Source organism: Esox lucius, chromosome 12 (genome assembly GCF_011004845.1).
Source record: "Esox lucius isolate fEsoLuc1 chromosome 12, fEsoLuc1.pri, whole genome shotgun sequence".
Classification (NCBI taxonomy): Eukaryota; Metazoa; Chordata; class Actinopteri; order Esociformes; family Esocidae; genus Esox; species Esox lucius.
Window position 1 is genome coordinate 9195412 of NC_047580.1, and position 17274 is coordinate 9212685.

The window sequence follows — 17274 nt, forward strand, 5'->3', positions numbered from 1 at the left end:
GAAAAAAAACATTGCCTTTTTCAAGTATACATTCAAATTATTGGCTTCTCATTGGTCAGTGCTGGATTTGTTAGTGTTTACTACACGCTGAAAAGTAAATACCACCCACAATACAACCTAAGGGATGTCATCAAATTTTTTCTGATATTTAACTAGGCAAGATGAATAAGAACCGATTCTTATTTACAGTAACAACCTGGGGGGAATGTTATGGGGGAGGAGGAGCAATTAGGCTCAACTGTATTGCTCAGTGACAGGATGACATAGCATTAACTTGGGAGTAAGTGGGCTTAGAACCAGGGACCTTTTGGACACTAGTCTGATGCACTGATCACTAGGCCGCCTGGCTGCCCCAAAAAAAAAAAAAAAAATACAGATGATGAAATGGAGAAAACATCTCTGGAACACTTATTTAATCAGTTAAGTGGGTTGACGATACACTAATTTACAGCAACAACCTAGGGAGCAATTTGGATTGACTGACTTGCTCAGAGCCAGAACGACTTGCATTGCCAGCTCGTGAATTTAATCTAGCAACCTTTCGGTCACTAGTCAGATGCACAAGTCTAACCGCTAGGCTACCTGCCTTCCCATTTAAAAAGTAGATCCACAGTTGTTCAGAAGTGTCCGTTTTAGCAATGAAAATGGCAGTCCCATTTCAATTCAAAATCGGCATTGACACATCCGCACTATGTAGCTCAGCATTCTACCTTTATTTGGAAGGCAACAAGCTCATGTGGACAGGTATTTAACGTTGTCTGTGGGAAAGTTAGAAAGGTGCCAAACACACAAGGACGCAGGTGCCAAGCAGATAAACACTGTATGACACACACTCAGAGAAATTCACACCCACACAACATCACAGTGGTGAACTGTACTATTCAAAATGAGCAGAACCTGGTGACCTAATGGAAGATGAACTTCTCCACCAATACAGTCTACCATTGCTACAATCACTGTAATCCCAGACACTCAATTCAATTCTGGGGCTTTACGTGTTAAAAGAACCGTAAACAAGAATTGGAACCGGATCGAAGTGCTCTCGAAGGGCTAAATGTGCCCTCCCCTTTAACATTTCCATTTTTGTTGACATAGTCATTCCACAAGAGATTATCAGCACTGTCACATCCACTGATCCTGACCAAAAGAAACATAACCATCAACAACAGTCATCACCGTTATCATTCTCACCTTCATATGTTCCTATTTCTAGTAGAGTTCCGCTCTGTTCAAGGTCCAGGAACTCCTCTACGGACAGGAAGTTGTAATCAACCCCAGAGACCTCTCCGTCTCGAGGGGGGCGTGTTGTACCTGGGGAAAGAAGAAACCAAGGTTATTACCCGCAATAGCACCAACATACGCGGAACCAGGGGTGTGTTTCTGTAGGTGCTTAGTTCTGTGGCACTTGCATGCGTCAAAATGCCAACACGAACGTTTGGTCGCTGACTGTGGGTGGAAACAAACACTGAAGAAGAGGCGGAGATAATTGGTATTCATACACAGCTTTGTCAGCTCATCAAAGGCCTGATGGAGGACCGGTCGTAGAAACAGGTCCCAACAAGCAGGAAAAGTGCGAGCTGAAAGTGACAGGGTGCAATTTTTGGTCCCGGCTCCCTTTTGATGTGACAGTAAAACTGACTGCTGTGGACGTGATATGAGGAGACGGCAAATAAAGAAAGTCTCACACTCTCCCATCTCACCCTGGTGATGGCCACAAAAAAAAAAGAAGCCTTTACATGGTGATAAATGAAGGGTCATCTGTATCAGTATGGAGGAACCGGCGCTAGCGGCTAGGTGATGCATTTCTTTTCTGGCACTGTCATCATACTGTAAGGCTCAGAAAACACTCTGCATAATCCTGCTTGTGAACATGTTTATTGGATTTTATGCTCCAGATAGAACACAATTGAAACAAAAAGCCCCTCTGTAGTAGTTTCCGGCTTCACAGGCTAAAAGATTCACCAAAAGGCCCATATCTGTAGTATAAAAGCTGTGGTATCAAGGCCAATACCTAGAACCCACCATTCTAACCATTATTACACGTGAAAGAAATAACCTACAACAAATGAGATGACTTTCCATTCTCAATATCAACCATCTGGCCAGGTTTTTAGTTAAAAGGTTGGCTAATGATAAAATGTAAATGGTTGTGATGTGCAAGCTAACCAGAGCCACTTTCTCAGTTAATGATTAGTGAACTGGAGTGCTCTCTCTCATTCTCTCTCTAAAAGAGTTGTTTTGTAGAAAAGAGCCCCAGGGTCATTACAACGGCAGGGAATGTGCAGACACACGCGCACATGCTCCCATAGACATCACAAAAACACACACACACATTTACCCTTAGTTTAGAGTTGTGAGGTGTTTAGAGAAAACAATGGGGTCGGAGGTCACTGTGTTCCTCTGTTTTCAGAGACAGATGACAGCCTGTGACACCTGGCAGATGGCTGATGGAAGCAGTTACCCATCTGTGATTAGGACAGTCGGGTCACACACACATACAAACACACACACACACACACACACTTGGCTGCTTGGTAAAGCTTGGTAAACGCTCAAGAGCTGTAGTCCAGATGCTGTTTCTCGGAGACATATTTACACAACGTTCAGGCTCCGGGTGTCTGAATGGAAGCGTTTCAATTTCTCAAAGGAACAACCCGCGTCTAAACATTTCAAAACGACGGCGGCTGTTCACATTGGCGCAGGGACTTAAGATTCAGTGGCTTTTCTCTTTTTCTGACGATGGAGACAATGGATTACCGCAGCAACTGTTTCATATTTAGGCCACCTCCCTTTCAAAGAGCCAGACAACACACAGTGATGAATTACCTGACCAGTGTATTGGGGTTCTACTGCATTGCTTGTGCTCTGTATGCACTGCATATAGTGGGAAAGTAAAGGCTTCTGGGATTTTTAGTCATTTACTGTTTGCCATACTAAGTCTGTCAGTTCCCTTGGCTGTCGGCGTCTTTATGACCGAGGGTGTTTTAAGGGAATGGACGTTTCTGCTGCGAAGGGCGTAGATCTGTTCACTTTCTGGTTAATCCACACTGAGCGGATGTGAAGGGGTGAATAATGCAGGTGTGTTGTTAGAGAAGCAACTCCATTCCGGTGGAGATCAGCTTCTATAACAAGGATCATGATATATTTATGTGTCAAATGATTTTATCGGACAGAAGAAGTGGATAGAACAACACAAGTCAAAAACATATATCTGGCTGTGACCTCATATTGTGTCATTTTTACAATGCAGATCTACCACCTGTTGGGTCAATGGAGTCGAGAGAAATTCACCAAGTTCTATTTTACTTAAAACTCCCAGTCTGTCGGCAGCTAAAGGGGGATGCTAAATAACAAGTTGAAGAAATATTAAGATATAGTTGCCTCTATTTTAAAGTCAGTCAAATAGCATCCTTATTTTTAGAAATGCTAAAAATGCTGCCATCACTGTCATCTTACAATCCATGATCCGCTCATCCAAATTTAAGTTTCTTTTGTAAATCAAACCACAGAACTTGTGAAGACATAATGGATTCCTCAGGCAGGCATACAGACAGACAGAAAGGCAGACAGACAGAAAGGGAGGTAGACAGACAAGGACCAGCTTGGCCTCATTACCATGCCTGTGTTATCTCCTCTATTGTCTAGTAGCTCAGAGGACAATGACTGGGTCTAACTCAGGGTCAACCCTAGCACTGATGAACTTTCACAGCCACTCAGCTGCAGTTTCTTGCACAAAGGGAAAAACTGAACACAAATAAAATACTTGGCAATTTGAGCACTGAATGGGAGGCCTTGGACACTATATGACAGATTCAATGCAACAAGTCCTTACAACTTCGCTTCAGGAGGGCTTTGACCCCTTTAATTGTTTGCATGGCAAGAGTAAGTGTAATTCTGACTGATGCCTGCAGTGTGAGGGAGAAATGAATAAATAGTACAAAGAAACTGCAACAGAACAGTGAACAGACACAGTCTACCATAGATGATCCGGTCTCAAATCCGTTGCTAAGGACAACCAAAGAGGAACAGTACATGTTGCATTACCAGTGTGCAACAAAATAAAAAGTTGGTGGGATTTTAACAGGAGCGTGTGTTTGCGCGAGCGTGTGCAAGTAGAGAATATACATGAATATTGTTGCCAGAAGTCAATGAAATACAACTGAACAGAATGACTTTGAACACATGTAGCCTGCAAAGTGCCATATACAGGGACATGCAGACTGGGTTTAGTCTAACCAGTGACACCCAACACATCGTCAACCGCAGTGTTGTAAAGTAATCAGCAGTGCCTGGCTGACCGTGTGTTGACACGAGGACTACCTTGTCCTGTTCACAGCAGCATCCAAACACACGGAGGCTGAACCTCTCCCCCCGGGGACCAGCCTCATCACACTTAACCAATTATACATGACCTGTCAGAGACCGAAGTCGCTACTCTAGTCATAACCCAAGCACGTGAAATGCACAGGCTGAGAGAAGAACTGTTCAAATGAGTATATCCTGTGTGGAAAGCATTAGAAAGGCACTACTTTAAGTCCGTAATGATTACCGAAAATAAGACTGTGCCTTTGCTTCGTCTGTTATCAGGATCTGGGTCTGGCTTTATCTTCTACGGTCGCTTGTTCATCTGAAGCCAAGCCAGTTCCAGAAGACAACGGACACGTTCTCCATTTTACAACTGTATGGAGGATATGTGCAGTTGTGCTCAAAAGTTTGCCTAGCCTTGGAGTGTTAGTAGTATATGTACCATTTATAAAGAAAACAGGCAAAGAGCAGGCAAAACACGTCTTTTATTTCTTATGGGATCACATTCAACTGTAGGTCATAACAGAATGACACAATCATAAAACAAAACATGGCAACAAAGAAAAAAATGACCTGACCCCTGTTCACAAGTCTGCATACCCTTAGTCCTTAATACTGTGTATTGCCCCTTTAGCATCAATGACAGTGTGCAGTCCTTAGTAATAGTTGTCTATGAGGCCCCGAATTCTTGAAGATGGTATAGCTGCTCATTCATCTTGGCAAAATGCCTGCAGGTCATGCAAAGTCTTTGGTTGTCTTGCATGAACGCATGTTTGGGATCTCCCCATGGTGGCTTGATGATTAGTAAGGTCAGGAGACTGTGATGGCCACTCCAGAACCTTCACCTTTTTCTGCTGTAACCACTGGAGGGTCAACTTGGCCTTGTGCTTAGGGTCATTGTCGTGCTGGAAAGTCCAAGAGCGTCCCATGCACAGCTTTCTTGCAGAAGAATGCTAATTGTCTGCCAGTATTACATTCTGCATTCATATTGCCATCAATTTTCACAAGATTCCCCATGCCTTTAGAGCTCACACACCCCCAAAACATCAGTGAGCCACCACCTTCCTTCACAGTGGGGATGGTATTCTGTTCACTATAGGCCTTGTTGACCCCTCACCAAACATAGTGCTTATGGTTGTGACCATAAAGCTATATTTTGGTCTTGTCAATTACAGTGTGCCAAAAACTGTGATGCATGTCAAGGTGTTGTCGGGGCATTTTGTATCCAGACTTTTTTGTGGCATTGGCGCAGTAAAGCCTTCTTTTTGGAATGCAGTAAAGGCTTCTTTTCGGAATGCAGTAAAGGCTTCTTTTCGACCATGCAGCAATTTTCTTTCAAGTATCGTCGTATTGTGCTCCTTGAAACAACCAAACCGTCTTTTTCCAGAGCAGCCTGTATTTCTCCGGAGGTTACCTGTGGGTTTTTCTTTGTATCCCGAATAATTATTCTGGCAGTTTTGGCTGAAATCTTTCTTGGTCTAAGTGACCTTGGCTTGGTATCAAAAGATCCCTGAATTTTCCACTTCTTAATAAGTGATTGAACAGTACTGACGGGCATTTGCAAGGCTTTTGATATCTTTGTATATCCTTATTCATCTTTGTAAAGTTCCATTACCTTGTTACACAGGACCTTTGACAGTTCTTTTCTGCTCCCGATGGCTCAGTATCTAGTGTGCTCAGTGCATCCATGTGAGAGCTAACAAACACACTGACTATTTATACACAGACACTAATTGCAATTGAAAAAGCCACAGGTGTGGGAAATTCACAATTTTCACCTGTGTGTGTCACCTTGTGGCCAATGGCTAGGCCAAACATTCAATGATATGTAAACTTTGGATCCAAATAACTATGTGATAATAAATGGCTTCATATGATCATTATCTTTAATTAAAAGACAGTTTTCTTGCATGATCAGTCATATTTTCTAAATCAATGCCAAAATTTCACAATTTCTGCCAGGGTATGCAAACTTGAGCACAACTCTAGGATGTTAAGGTCACTAACTCACTGGTACACCTTTAACCTGTTCCTATTGGTGCCTTAACCTGACATCAGTGGTTTTTGTGAACTCCTGTGGGGTTTTTTCCCACAACGACTTCCCACTAAGGGCCTATTTACCCATTTTCCAAAATGTATCTAAGAATGCTCGAGGCTCTAGATTCTTTTATTGTGCTTGCCGATATCGCTAGCTGAGTAATGTGCCAATGAACTGAAAATTATATTACATTTATATATTAAAAGAACAAGTTAATGTTGCCATACTCTCTGAAAACAAATCTCAAGTTTTGGTGAGCCGTGTTCTGTGGCTCCATTCACTTACAAGAAATGGTTCATTTGGCACCCAGATCTCAGATTCAAACCCCGCAAATATATTACATTGTCTAATTGTGTTCACACGTTCCAATGGGCTACATTTAATCTTGCCTAATTATTTAGGTCAACTGAGATGGAGATAGAAATAGCATTTAGCCAACTTATTGCATTTAGCCCACACTTCATTTGGCTTTGTATAACCACATACATTTCACAAAGGCTACCTAATTTAACCTATGAAAATATCTCAGGGTAGTGGAAACTGACAAGGGGCTGGACAAGTTGCTGAGCACACATCCCTTGATACTAGCCCTCAACCCGGTCTCCTTAGGTGGTGGTACATGCCAATGTAAATTGAAATTCAATGGAAAGGATAAGGCACCATAAGAGAAATGTGTGTCTCGATTAACTCTCTCTCTCTCTCTCATAGTGTAAATGGCCCCATAGGGTGGGTATTTTAGGTGGGGAGGGAGGAGTGAACTTCCAACAACCTGCTTTTTTATTCCATCTTCTGTCAATAACAGTCTTTGTTGTACACAACGGCTGAGATGAGATGAATGTTCTTTATTTAGATCTCTCCTTTCTATCTCTCCATCTCTTCTACTATTTTTCCACTCTCTCCTCCTCTATTTTGCTATCTTCTCCTGTTCTTTTCTTCTCGCTCATTCTAGCCAATCTCTGGATTTCAGCCCATCTCTTCCTCTGTCTCATTTTGTCTCACAGACTGTCTATCGGTCTTTTAATCATTGTGTCTCTCTCGGCTTGACTCTGTCTCTGACATGGTACTAGCTGTCTGTCTCTGACATGGTACTAGCTGTGTGTCTGTCTCTTTCTGTCTCTGATGTGGTACTAGCATTCTGTCTGTCCGTCTTGGTCTCTGACATGGTACTAGCTGCCTGTCTGTTTCTGTCAGTCTCACATGTGGTACTAGCTGTCTGTCTCTGATGTGACATTGGCTGTCTGTCTCTGATGTGGCACTAGCTGTTTGTCTCTGATGTATCATTAGCCGTCTGTCTCTGACGTGGTACTAGCTGTCTCTGATGTGGCACTAGCTGTCTGTCTGTATCTCACATAGTACTAGCTGTCTGTCTCTGATGTGACACTGGCCGTCTGTCTCTGATGTGGCACTAGCTGTCTCTGATGTGACACAAGCTGTCTATCTCTGATGTGACACTAGATGTCTGTCTCTGATGTGACACTAGCTGTCTGTCTCTGACGTGACACAAGCTGTCTGTCTCTGACGTGACACAAGCTGTCTGTCTCTGATGTGACACAAGCTGTCTGTCTCTGATGTGACACTAGATGTCTGTCTCTGGCGTGGTACTTGCTGTCTGTCTCTGACGTGAAACTAGCTGTCTGTCTCTGACGTGGTACTAGCTGTCTGTCTCTGATGTGACACTAGATGTCTGTCTCTGATGTGACACTAGATGTCTGTCTCTGATGTGACACTAGATGTCTGTCTCTGATGTGGTACTAGCTGTCTGTCTCTGATGTGACACTAGATGTCTGTCTCTGACGTGGTACTAGCTGTCTGTCTCTGATGTGACACTAGATGTCTGTCTCTGACCTGGTACTAGCTGTTTGTCTCTGACATGGTACTAACTGTCTGTCTCTGACGTGGTACTAACTGTCTGTCTCTGAAGTGACACTAGCTGTCTGTCTCTGACGTGACACTAGCTGTCTGTCTCTGACGTGGTACTAGCTGTCTGTCTCTGACGTGATACTAGCTGTCTGTCTCTGATGTGGTACTAGCTGTCTGTCTCTGACGTGGTACTAGCTGTCTGTCTCTGATGTGACATTAGCTGTCTGTCTCTGATGTGACACTAGCTGTCTGTCTCTGATGTGGTACTAACTGTCTGTCTCTGATGTGACACTAGCTGTCTGTCTCTGACGTGGTACTAGCTGTCTGTCTCTGACGTGGTACTAGTTGTCTGTCTCTGACGTGGTACTAGCTGTCTGTCTCTGATGTGACACTAGCTGTAGCAGCATATTCCACTAGATGTGACGAGGTGCTTGGCACACTGCTGACGTTCTCCTGCTACTAGGGAAGGTTAGGAAATGGAACAGTGATCGCCCAATGAACATCAATCCTCCTTCGCAGCCTCAACATCAATCAGCAACTGAGGTTGCCAAATGGTCCAATGTGGTAGTGGGAAAATAGAGAGGGAGAGCTGACAATGGGAAATGAAGACAGAAAGAGAGAGACAGAGAAAGCAGAGAGATAGGAAGACATGGGCATAGTTTGTCTGATTGTTTATTTCAATTCAGTCTAGACAAGTCGCTTTGGTAATGCAAACACGTTTAACATGCAAAAAATTGCCCTTATATTGAATTGACAGAGAGAGATGACAACTAAAATCCCAGGCGACAGAAAAAACAATCACCAAATGGATGTTTCAACCTCTCTCCAGTTTCAAACACTTCCTACCTCTCCCCACCACACCTTTCACTGTCTAACTGACAGACAAGCACCTCATCAGACATCTCTCACACACACACACACACACACACACACACACACACACACACAGACACAGTCCAATACAAACACTGAATCTCTGGCCTGTATATGACAGTAGAGTATAGGGCATCCTTCTGTTGGGACCATCTGTGTTTTCTATAGTTTTCATTGTGACTTGCTCCCATGTCTGTGCGTACGTGTGGTGTAAGATAGCGATCGTAGCCCCGCTAAAAGGATGAGGGGGCTTAGTCAAGCCTTTCTGTGAGTCTGTTGCGTCATCAACATTGTTTCCCCACACTGTCACAGAACTGCAGCATCATCAACATCCCTCTCTCTCTCACTCCCTGTGTACATATAACATTACACTTTAGCTAGTCCTCAAGGCAAAACAATGGCTAGTCCAACACCTGTCAGGTACAGTTTATACAAGTCTAAATACGCTGTTTACACTCAGTCAGTCAAGGACACACCCATTCTGACACACTAATTGTAACTGCTGCCGTCCGACCTTGTTATTGTATGTTACTGCTAAACACCACACATTTGAAACATGCAGGTGCATACTGTACCTATTCAGTAGGACACAAACATAACCCACTTACAGTAGGACACAAACCTGACCCTTTACAGTAGGACACAAACCTGACCCATTTACAGTAGGACACAAACATAAAAAAATATACTGAAGCACACAAACCTAACCCATTTACCGTGGGGCACAAACATAAACCATATAAAGTAGGACGTAACTCTACCCATATACAGTAGGACACAAACATAACACATTTACAGCAGGACACAAACTATCCATTTACAGTAGGACACAACCCTAACATATATACAGTAGGACACAATCACAACAAATATACAGTAGAACACTAACCTAACCCAATTACAGTAGGACACAACCTAACTAATTTACAGTAGAACAAAAACCTAGCCCATTTACAGTAGGACACAAACATAACCCATGTACAGTGGGAGAAACATAACACATGTACAGTAGGACCCAATCATAACCCATATACAGTAGGACACAAACATAACCCATTTACAGTAGGACACAAACATAACCCATGTACAGTAGGACCCAATCATAACCCATATACAGTAAGACACAAACATAACCCATTTAAAGTAGGACACAAACATAACACATGTACAGTAGGACCCAATCATAACCCATATACAGTAAGACACAAACATAACCCATTTAAAGTAGGACACAAACATAACTCATGTACAGTAGGACACAAACATAACTCATGTACAGTAGAAAACAAACAATCCATGTACAGTAGGACACAAACATAACCCATTTACACTAGGACACAAACATAACCCATATACAGTAGGACACAAACAGAACCCATATACAGTAGGACACATGGCTTATTCAGTGTGTGAGCTATAAATAGCTGGTAGCGGGCTCCACAGACCAGGGGACGTGTCCCTGAAGAGGTCTGTGGACTGTCTGGTCTGACCCACATCCAGCCTCTCGAAAGCCGGCTGCTCTAAGGACTGGTGCCGACTCCTAATCCAATAAACAGTTACATCCAGCTGCTGATGTCAGTGATTGGTCATCACCGATTGTCAATGACATTGTCACTCTATTCTGAAGCTTTTTTTCCATCGAAGAATAAAGAGAAAGCATGAAAGACTGACTTGAATGGATACTCCCATTCTACGTGTTATATTTCTATCCATTTAATCCAAGCTCATTGTTAAAATCAGGATAGATAACTTATTAAAACTGGGCCCCGGGTAAGTAAAGGTTGCGACTCATAATGTCTACAAAAGCGATTTAGACTAAATTTGGTCGCAGTCCTATCTGAATGATTTATGTGATCATAGAGTACAGCCTAATAGCCAGTTTGTGCCGTGGTTTAGGCAACTGGCAGCTTTTGGACTCACAGAGCACAGTGTGAGCGTTATGGAGTTCTCGATGACTGCATGGCGTCCTGTGGTGTTGATCAGACACAGCAGCGGCGTGGAAGAAAGCGGCCCCGCCTCAATGCCACGCTGATGAGATGAGAAGACACTCATCTCAGAGAATGGGAACAACACTCCTCCGGTCTATGGAACTGAACATACAAGTACCGGACGCTGAACCTACAAGTACCGGACGCTGAACCTACAGGTACCAGACACTAAAGTGTTTTGTGGGTCGAGACACAGGTACGGCATACAGCCAATAACCGGGGTTGCAATTTTTTACTTCCAAGCTGGGCAACAGATTCTCCAATTCGTCCTGTATGACTGTTTACACAATGCTAAGTGTAAAACAAATTTAAAAAATAAAGCTGTGAAAATAGTGAACATACCACTTATACCATACCACTTATCACAAACATTTCACTAATATCATTCATTAAAATGGTCATTCAGCCTAAAGCTGAGAAACCTCCAGTTTGAAATGATTGTAGGTTTGTAAATATAAATGGGATTGTTATGGAGCAATTGATAACTGCAGAAATGTAACGGTTGGTACAAAAAACTTTGGTGCACATTAATGTCAGGAACGTCCTGTTCTCTGTATCGTTATTGTATCAATTTGGGCAAATTATTGGAAACATGGATGACTGTCCATAAAAGGGCATCTCTACTGGTGCTCTAAATAGACTATTACATTGACAGATCTGAATATCAATGCACGATTAGCCCGCCCTCTGTTTTTACGCATCTCATTACCCACTTGCAGAGAAGGGGATACAATTCATCCAGTAACCCAACGGAAGTATGGACTCAATTGTCTGGAAGTGGAAAGGTGACACCAGTCCAGCTGTCGGACTGGTGTCACCAGAGCTGAAATAAAGAAACGCAAACGAGTTAAGAAATCGAGAAAAAGAGGTGGACTCTCTCCGGAGTGAAACAGTCAAGAGTAGATCACAGCACTCCTGAAGAGTAGCTCCCAAACTAAGCCACCTGGTAACTCAGGTCCATCCACATACTATAAAAACACCAAATGGCTAGTTATAGCTTGTGTTGGAAATGCCCACATTATGCAGTACCTGTATAATGCAAGAAATGATTTAACACTTCTTACTAGAAGGTAACACTCAATAATCATCCAATAGCACTCGTTCCATTTTCAGTATAATCACATTGATACATTCCAGGGATGGCATTTGGAATTTGTTGTTGTTATTTCTGTAATAGAATGTAGTAAACATAAAAATCAGCCTCCATATATTGTCTGGCATTAGAAAAAGCAGATTTCCAAGCCATCTGGCTACTGAATCATTGACAATCCACAGAACCCCACTTTGGCTGTGAAGTGGAGCGATAATTGTGAAATCTCTTTTTTGTATAGGCTACATTCCAAAATAGCATCGTTTCACTAACGGACCAACAAATCAAAAAAAAGACGTGGTATTCTATTTCAGGAGCCCTTTTGTGATGAGACTTTAGTTACTAAGTTAAGAGCAAAGCAAATACAGCAGCAGGAACTGAAGTCTCTAGGTTATTCATAGATTGGTGGGGACTTGTGATCTTGTAACAGCCATATTTAGCAACTCTGAGAGGGTGATTAGACCCTGCAACAACCCGCACTGAATCCATCCAAGCGAACCTGTGGCAGCAGCTTACTACTGCAGGAAGTGACCAGGCAGGACTCCGACCTCATTGGTGCACAGTGTGTTACGATTCAGTGCCAGCTGGGAGACGTAAATGGGCAACCAGACGGGGCTGCTCTCCACATCCCCAACGTTCCTTTAATTACTAGTCACAGAGACGACAGCATTCAGGCGAGACTTAACGACCCAAATGAAATGACCTGCAAAAAACGCTCCACTCTTGTTCCAATAGGACTGTCCTGTAGACGTTTTCGTCCTGGACAACAGCTTTCCTTTGACCGCACAGGTGAAACTGAGCCACGGTGCGGCGCACTGACCGGTCAGGTTTGTTGACAAACCTTTTTTGGTCTCAGACACTCAGTCACTACCGGAGTACCGTACTCTGTGGATGACATATCGCAGGATGCCCCTAGTTCTACACAGATAAGGAGGTTATCCGCACAGGCGGACTAAATATTTCATCAGCGTGTGACCTGTGAGTGTTTGTGTTATCTAAAAGTGGCCCCGGGCCGCCTCGCAGAGCGAGATTGGGACTTTAGCAACATGGACTGTAACCGTTCTATGCAGCCCAGGCACCAAGTCATTAAAGCTCACCAATAATTTACCCTCTCCTGGCAGTAAGGAGATGCTTGTTATGAGGTGTCTAAAATCCCCTAAACCATCCCTCCTCTGACTGTCGCTCTCCATTATATGCACATTTCAATCCCCGGAAAATAGGAAGACTTTGTGTGGCTCTCAACCAATCAGGGATGTATGTAAAACAAGCTAATCCACCATTATCCCAAAGTATGTTGAATCTTCTTAATGACCATTCCCACAGTGATGTACCTTCTCTATGCCTGCTGTGACCTATTGGGCAAGTCATCTGGGTTTATCTACATTTTCCAATGTCTTTCAGGTGACCTGGTATTTGTTGAAGGCTCCGGAGCTATTTACGGATTTTAATAGATCAATAACTGGATATTGCTCTTTGGAGTTAGACTATAATCCATCCAAATGTATATTAGCCTGCATATTTTCAATATTAACTCAGTCAATTGTCTTTGATTGTACACTTCAACAGTATCACCAAGTCACACACAGACGGACATGTAAAAAAAGAAATATATATTGTATGGCAGTTGCAACAAATTGTAAGGCAGTTGCAACATCTAGAACGATCTACACACTACACACACGCACGCTTGTTCCCTCTCACTCACACACATACACACAATCACGGACAAAGGCAGGTGGAAAAATATACTCTTCCCATTGTGTTAACAATAGCAGTCTGGTGACATCTGATACCTTGAATCGCCTTCCTGCTGTTGACGGTCTGTGCGGCTTCCACTCATTGTCTGACACGGGACACAGACACGCTCGCCCGACTAAACATCTGCCACTCTAACCCTTGCAGCTCCGGTGTGTGCGTGGTGGGGGTTGTACATGTCGTGTTCCAGATAGGGTTCCCAGGCTCAGTACAACTGACATAAAGATAACCTCAGTGGATGTCGCCTTTGTCAAGGCTGAGCATCACTGCGGCAGAACGTCAGAGCATTAAGGTGAACGCAGTAACCAAGCTTCAAAAACAAAGGGCACGAAACAAACAGCTGGGCCTGTACAATAGATGCTTCCACTTCCATTTTAGTCATTTAGAAGACGCTCCTACCCGGAGAAGCCCGCGAGAGCAATTACGGTTAAATGCCTGGCTCAAGGCCACCATGACAGATTTTTCCGGGCATTCGAACCAGCTGGTGAAACGGTGCGACGACTAGCATGTTTCGTTCTACGCTGAAGCCACAACCTGTTAAGCGTTGTTCATACATGACTTGAACACGTTCACCTGAACAATAACAGACTGCAGGGAAACGCTGATCGTACACGCATTCCATTATGAAGTCTGTAGGAATTTAAGGACAGCGAAGACACCTAGCTGGTAATGTACACACCCTACCCTGACAACCATGCTCCATTCTGACATTGGAATGCTCCTAGCCACATACGGAAAGGCTCCCAATGACGAGTGTGTGTTTTGTAGGACAAGCCCGCTTGATGTGTGTTCCATGTCGTGACTAACGACACACAGCCCCTCTCAAACAGACGGACGGAGGAACGGAAGGACAACTGACAGATGGACAGTTAGATAGAATGACTGACCTTGCTTGGCTACCCAAACTCTTTGCTCTGGCCAATCTAGATCTCACGTTTTTTTGGGGGGGGTTTGATACACCAATTGGATTTCAAATTATCCAATCGATAATAACTTATACAACGCCCCTCATTTTGAAGTCACCGCAAACTTAGCAGCGGAAAATTTCAGTTCGAGTGGTCAGGAAAAGACAAAGCAGTCACAACGAAAAATCACACAGGACCCCCATCTCTCTCTCTCAAGGGCCTCTAAGCCAATTACCAAGCACAATTGATTGAGACAGCACTTAAAAGCCTGGTATATACAACAAGTGCTCTGCTAATACACTGTAAGGAGATAGGACCATGTCAACCACAAACACAGAGCAGGCTACATTACCTTATCCATCCACATCAATGATGCTATCGTTACATTCCAATATACCCTCTAATGTACTACACACAGTAGGCCTTTATGTGGTTTGAAATACAGACACTACGAAAACAAATACATGGTCATGCAAAGCAGGGGACAAACGCAATATCAATGTGTGTGTGTTATATACCTTGGTGGAAATGTATAACGCAACAAAGTAGACTTATTAAATATGGTGTTTTGTAAAAGATGATTGATAAAGATGAACAAGTAAAAACACAGATGATGAGCTATATTGTCATTTTCCAAAATCAGGAATATATTGTACTTCCTTAATCATTCAAGGGAATCCACTGACATTACACATTTCTGAAATGATCGTGTCAAAATTATTGTTTTCAGTATTTAGTGCACCCTCCTCTTACAAGAACAATGGCACTGAGCCTTTTCTTTCATTTTTAATGAGATTGGAGCAGGCATGGACAGACCATTCTTCCACACACAGTCTTTTCAGGCCTTTGAGATACTTTGGTCTGCGATTATAGACTGCCCCCCAACTTCAAAACACAAGTTTTCAATAAGATTGAGTGAGAGCCAAAAAACGCTCCATGACATCAAAGATCCATTGACATTTAACAGTGGCACTATCGTTTGCAACATGCTTCAGTCTGAGACCTTCAATCTGAGACTTTCAGTGATTGGATATCTTAGAGTATTAAGGCCAATTACTAATTTTAGAAATGTTGCTTTACACACGTCTGTTGTGACTCTGGTTAGTGGGACCAATCAGACGATACTCATCAGTTTCTGGGACCAAACAGACAGAACACATCTGTTACTGGGACCAATCATAACATTATAGCTGTAAAGTTTTTTTACTTCCTTGAAGCTGTGAAGAAATTGTCTTGGAGAAATTCAGATCCAGACCCCTTGCGGAGAAGAAACTAATCCCCGGGGTGTGGTGTAACGTTTGGTCCTGAGAGAGGAGTGTGAGTAACCAGGCAACCACTGCCTTATCTTTATGAGACTGTAGAACAGTCAAAGACACCTCAAAACACTTTGATCTAAGACTCATAAGTATCAGAAGAAAACAAGCCTTGTGAGCCGGTTGTAAAATACGTGAAGTATGACTGATTGAAAAGCCTACTTCGAGACATTTTAATCATTTAGCAGACACACTTATCTGAAGCGACTTAGACTCGGATTGTCTGCCAGAATTAATGCAGTTCTCTAAATACACTGGTAAAAAAAACAATTAAAAAAAAACAATCCAATCCAAAACATAGAGCATAATGATAATAAGAAAGATGGTTTTGTTTGGAAATTACATTTATTTAATTGTTGGCTTTTCTCAACTTTCTGTGATTTTTGGTGGAATCATTGTCATAACCATGCTACACTAGGCCTGGAAAACTAACAATAAGCAAATGTGTTGAGAACAAAAGTTTGCCTGTGTAAATACGTGACATCTTGAAAGATGTCCACCCAATCAAACGCCTTGGACAAGTTCCAAAAGGTGGTCACTTGATTGTCTTAATTGCAACACCATGTGCTGTGTTTGTTGTAAACAATACACTTCAGTCAAGGACAAACATAATCTTTGGCAAGGTCAGTGGTCAATAGTGTGACTGCACTTCACACTAGTTTTAGAGGACGTCACAGGACCTGTAAGGATGAGTGATGTGTGTTCTAAAGCAGTCCGTCGTTCCTGTCAGTCTTTGACTTAAATATTAACCGGACGTAGGAAGAACTGGTGAATACAACACTTACCACACCTCAAGTTAATTAGAGGGGTGTAGGTTTCTGGAAATGTAACATCCAACAGAAAGTTTTGCGATAGAATAAGTCTTACGAGGCCATTCAAAATATGTGTGAAATACAAACGTTTCCGTGATTGCAATGAGGCGTGACGGGTTTTAGAGGCATGGCCTCGTAAGACTATTGTGCCCTCAATTCCAAGCCAGCGTTCTGTCAGCACTTCCGTTACCCATTAAAATGATGGCTGGGCTACAATGATTTTACAAAGGAGAACCAAGAGGTAGTCAATGTAGCGGTGGCATACAGATGAATGATGGGGCAAATAGCAGGCAACCACAAACAATCACACAAACGGATCCTATAGAAGGCAACGG

The 17274-nt window shown here is 42.9% G+C and overlaps 1 protein-coding gene across 15 annotated transcripts in view; it reads right to left on the reverse strand.

The window, feature by feature from the left end:
- LOC105028999 (membrane-associated guanylate kinase, WW and PDZ domain-containing protein 1) overlaps positions 1-17274 on the reverse strand; it is a 122295-nt gene that overhangs the window by 44358 nt on the left and 60663 nt on the right. For all 15 annotated transcript variants that reach the window (XM_013132408.3, XM_034295885.1, XM_020051757.2 and 12 more), the window contains exon 3: positions 1192-1311. In XM_013132408.3, the coding sequence (XP_012987862.2) occupies positions 1192-1311 (120 nt within the window). The remainder of the gene's footprint in view (positions 1-1191; positions 1312-17274) is intronic.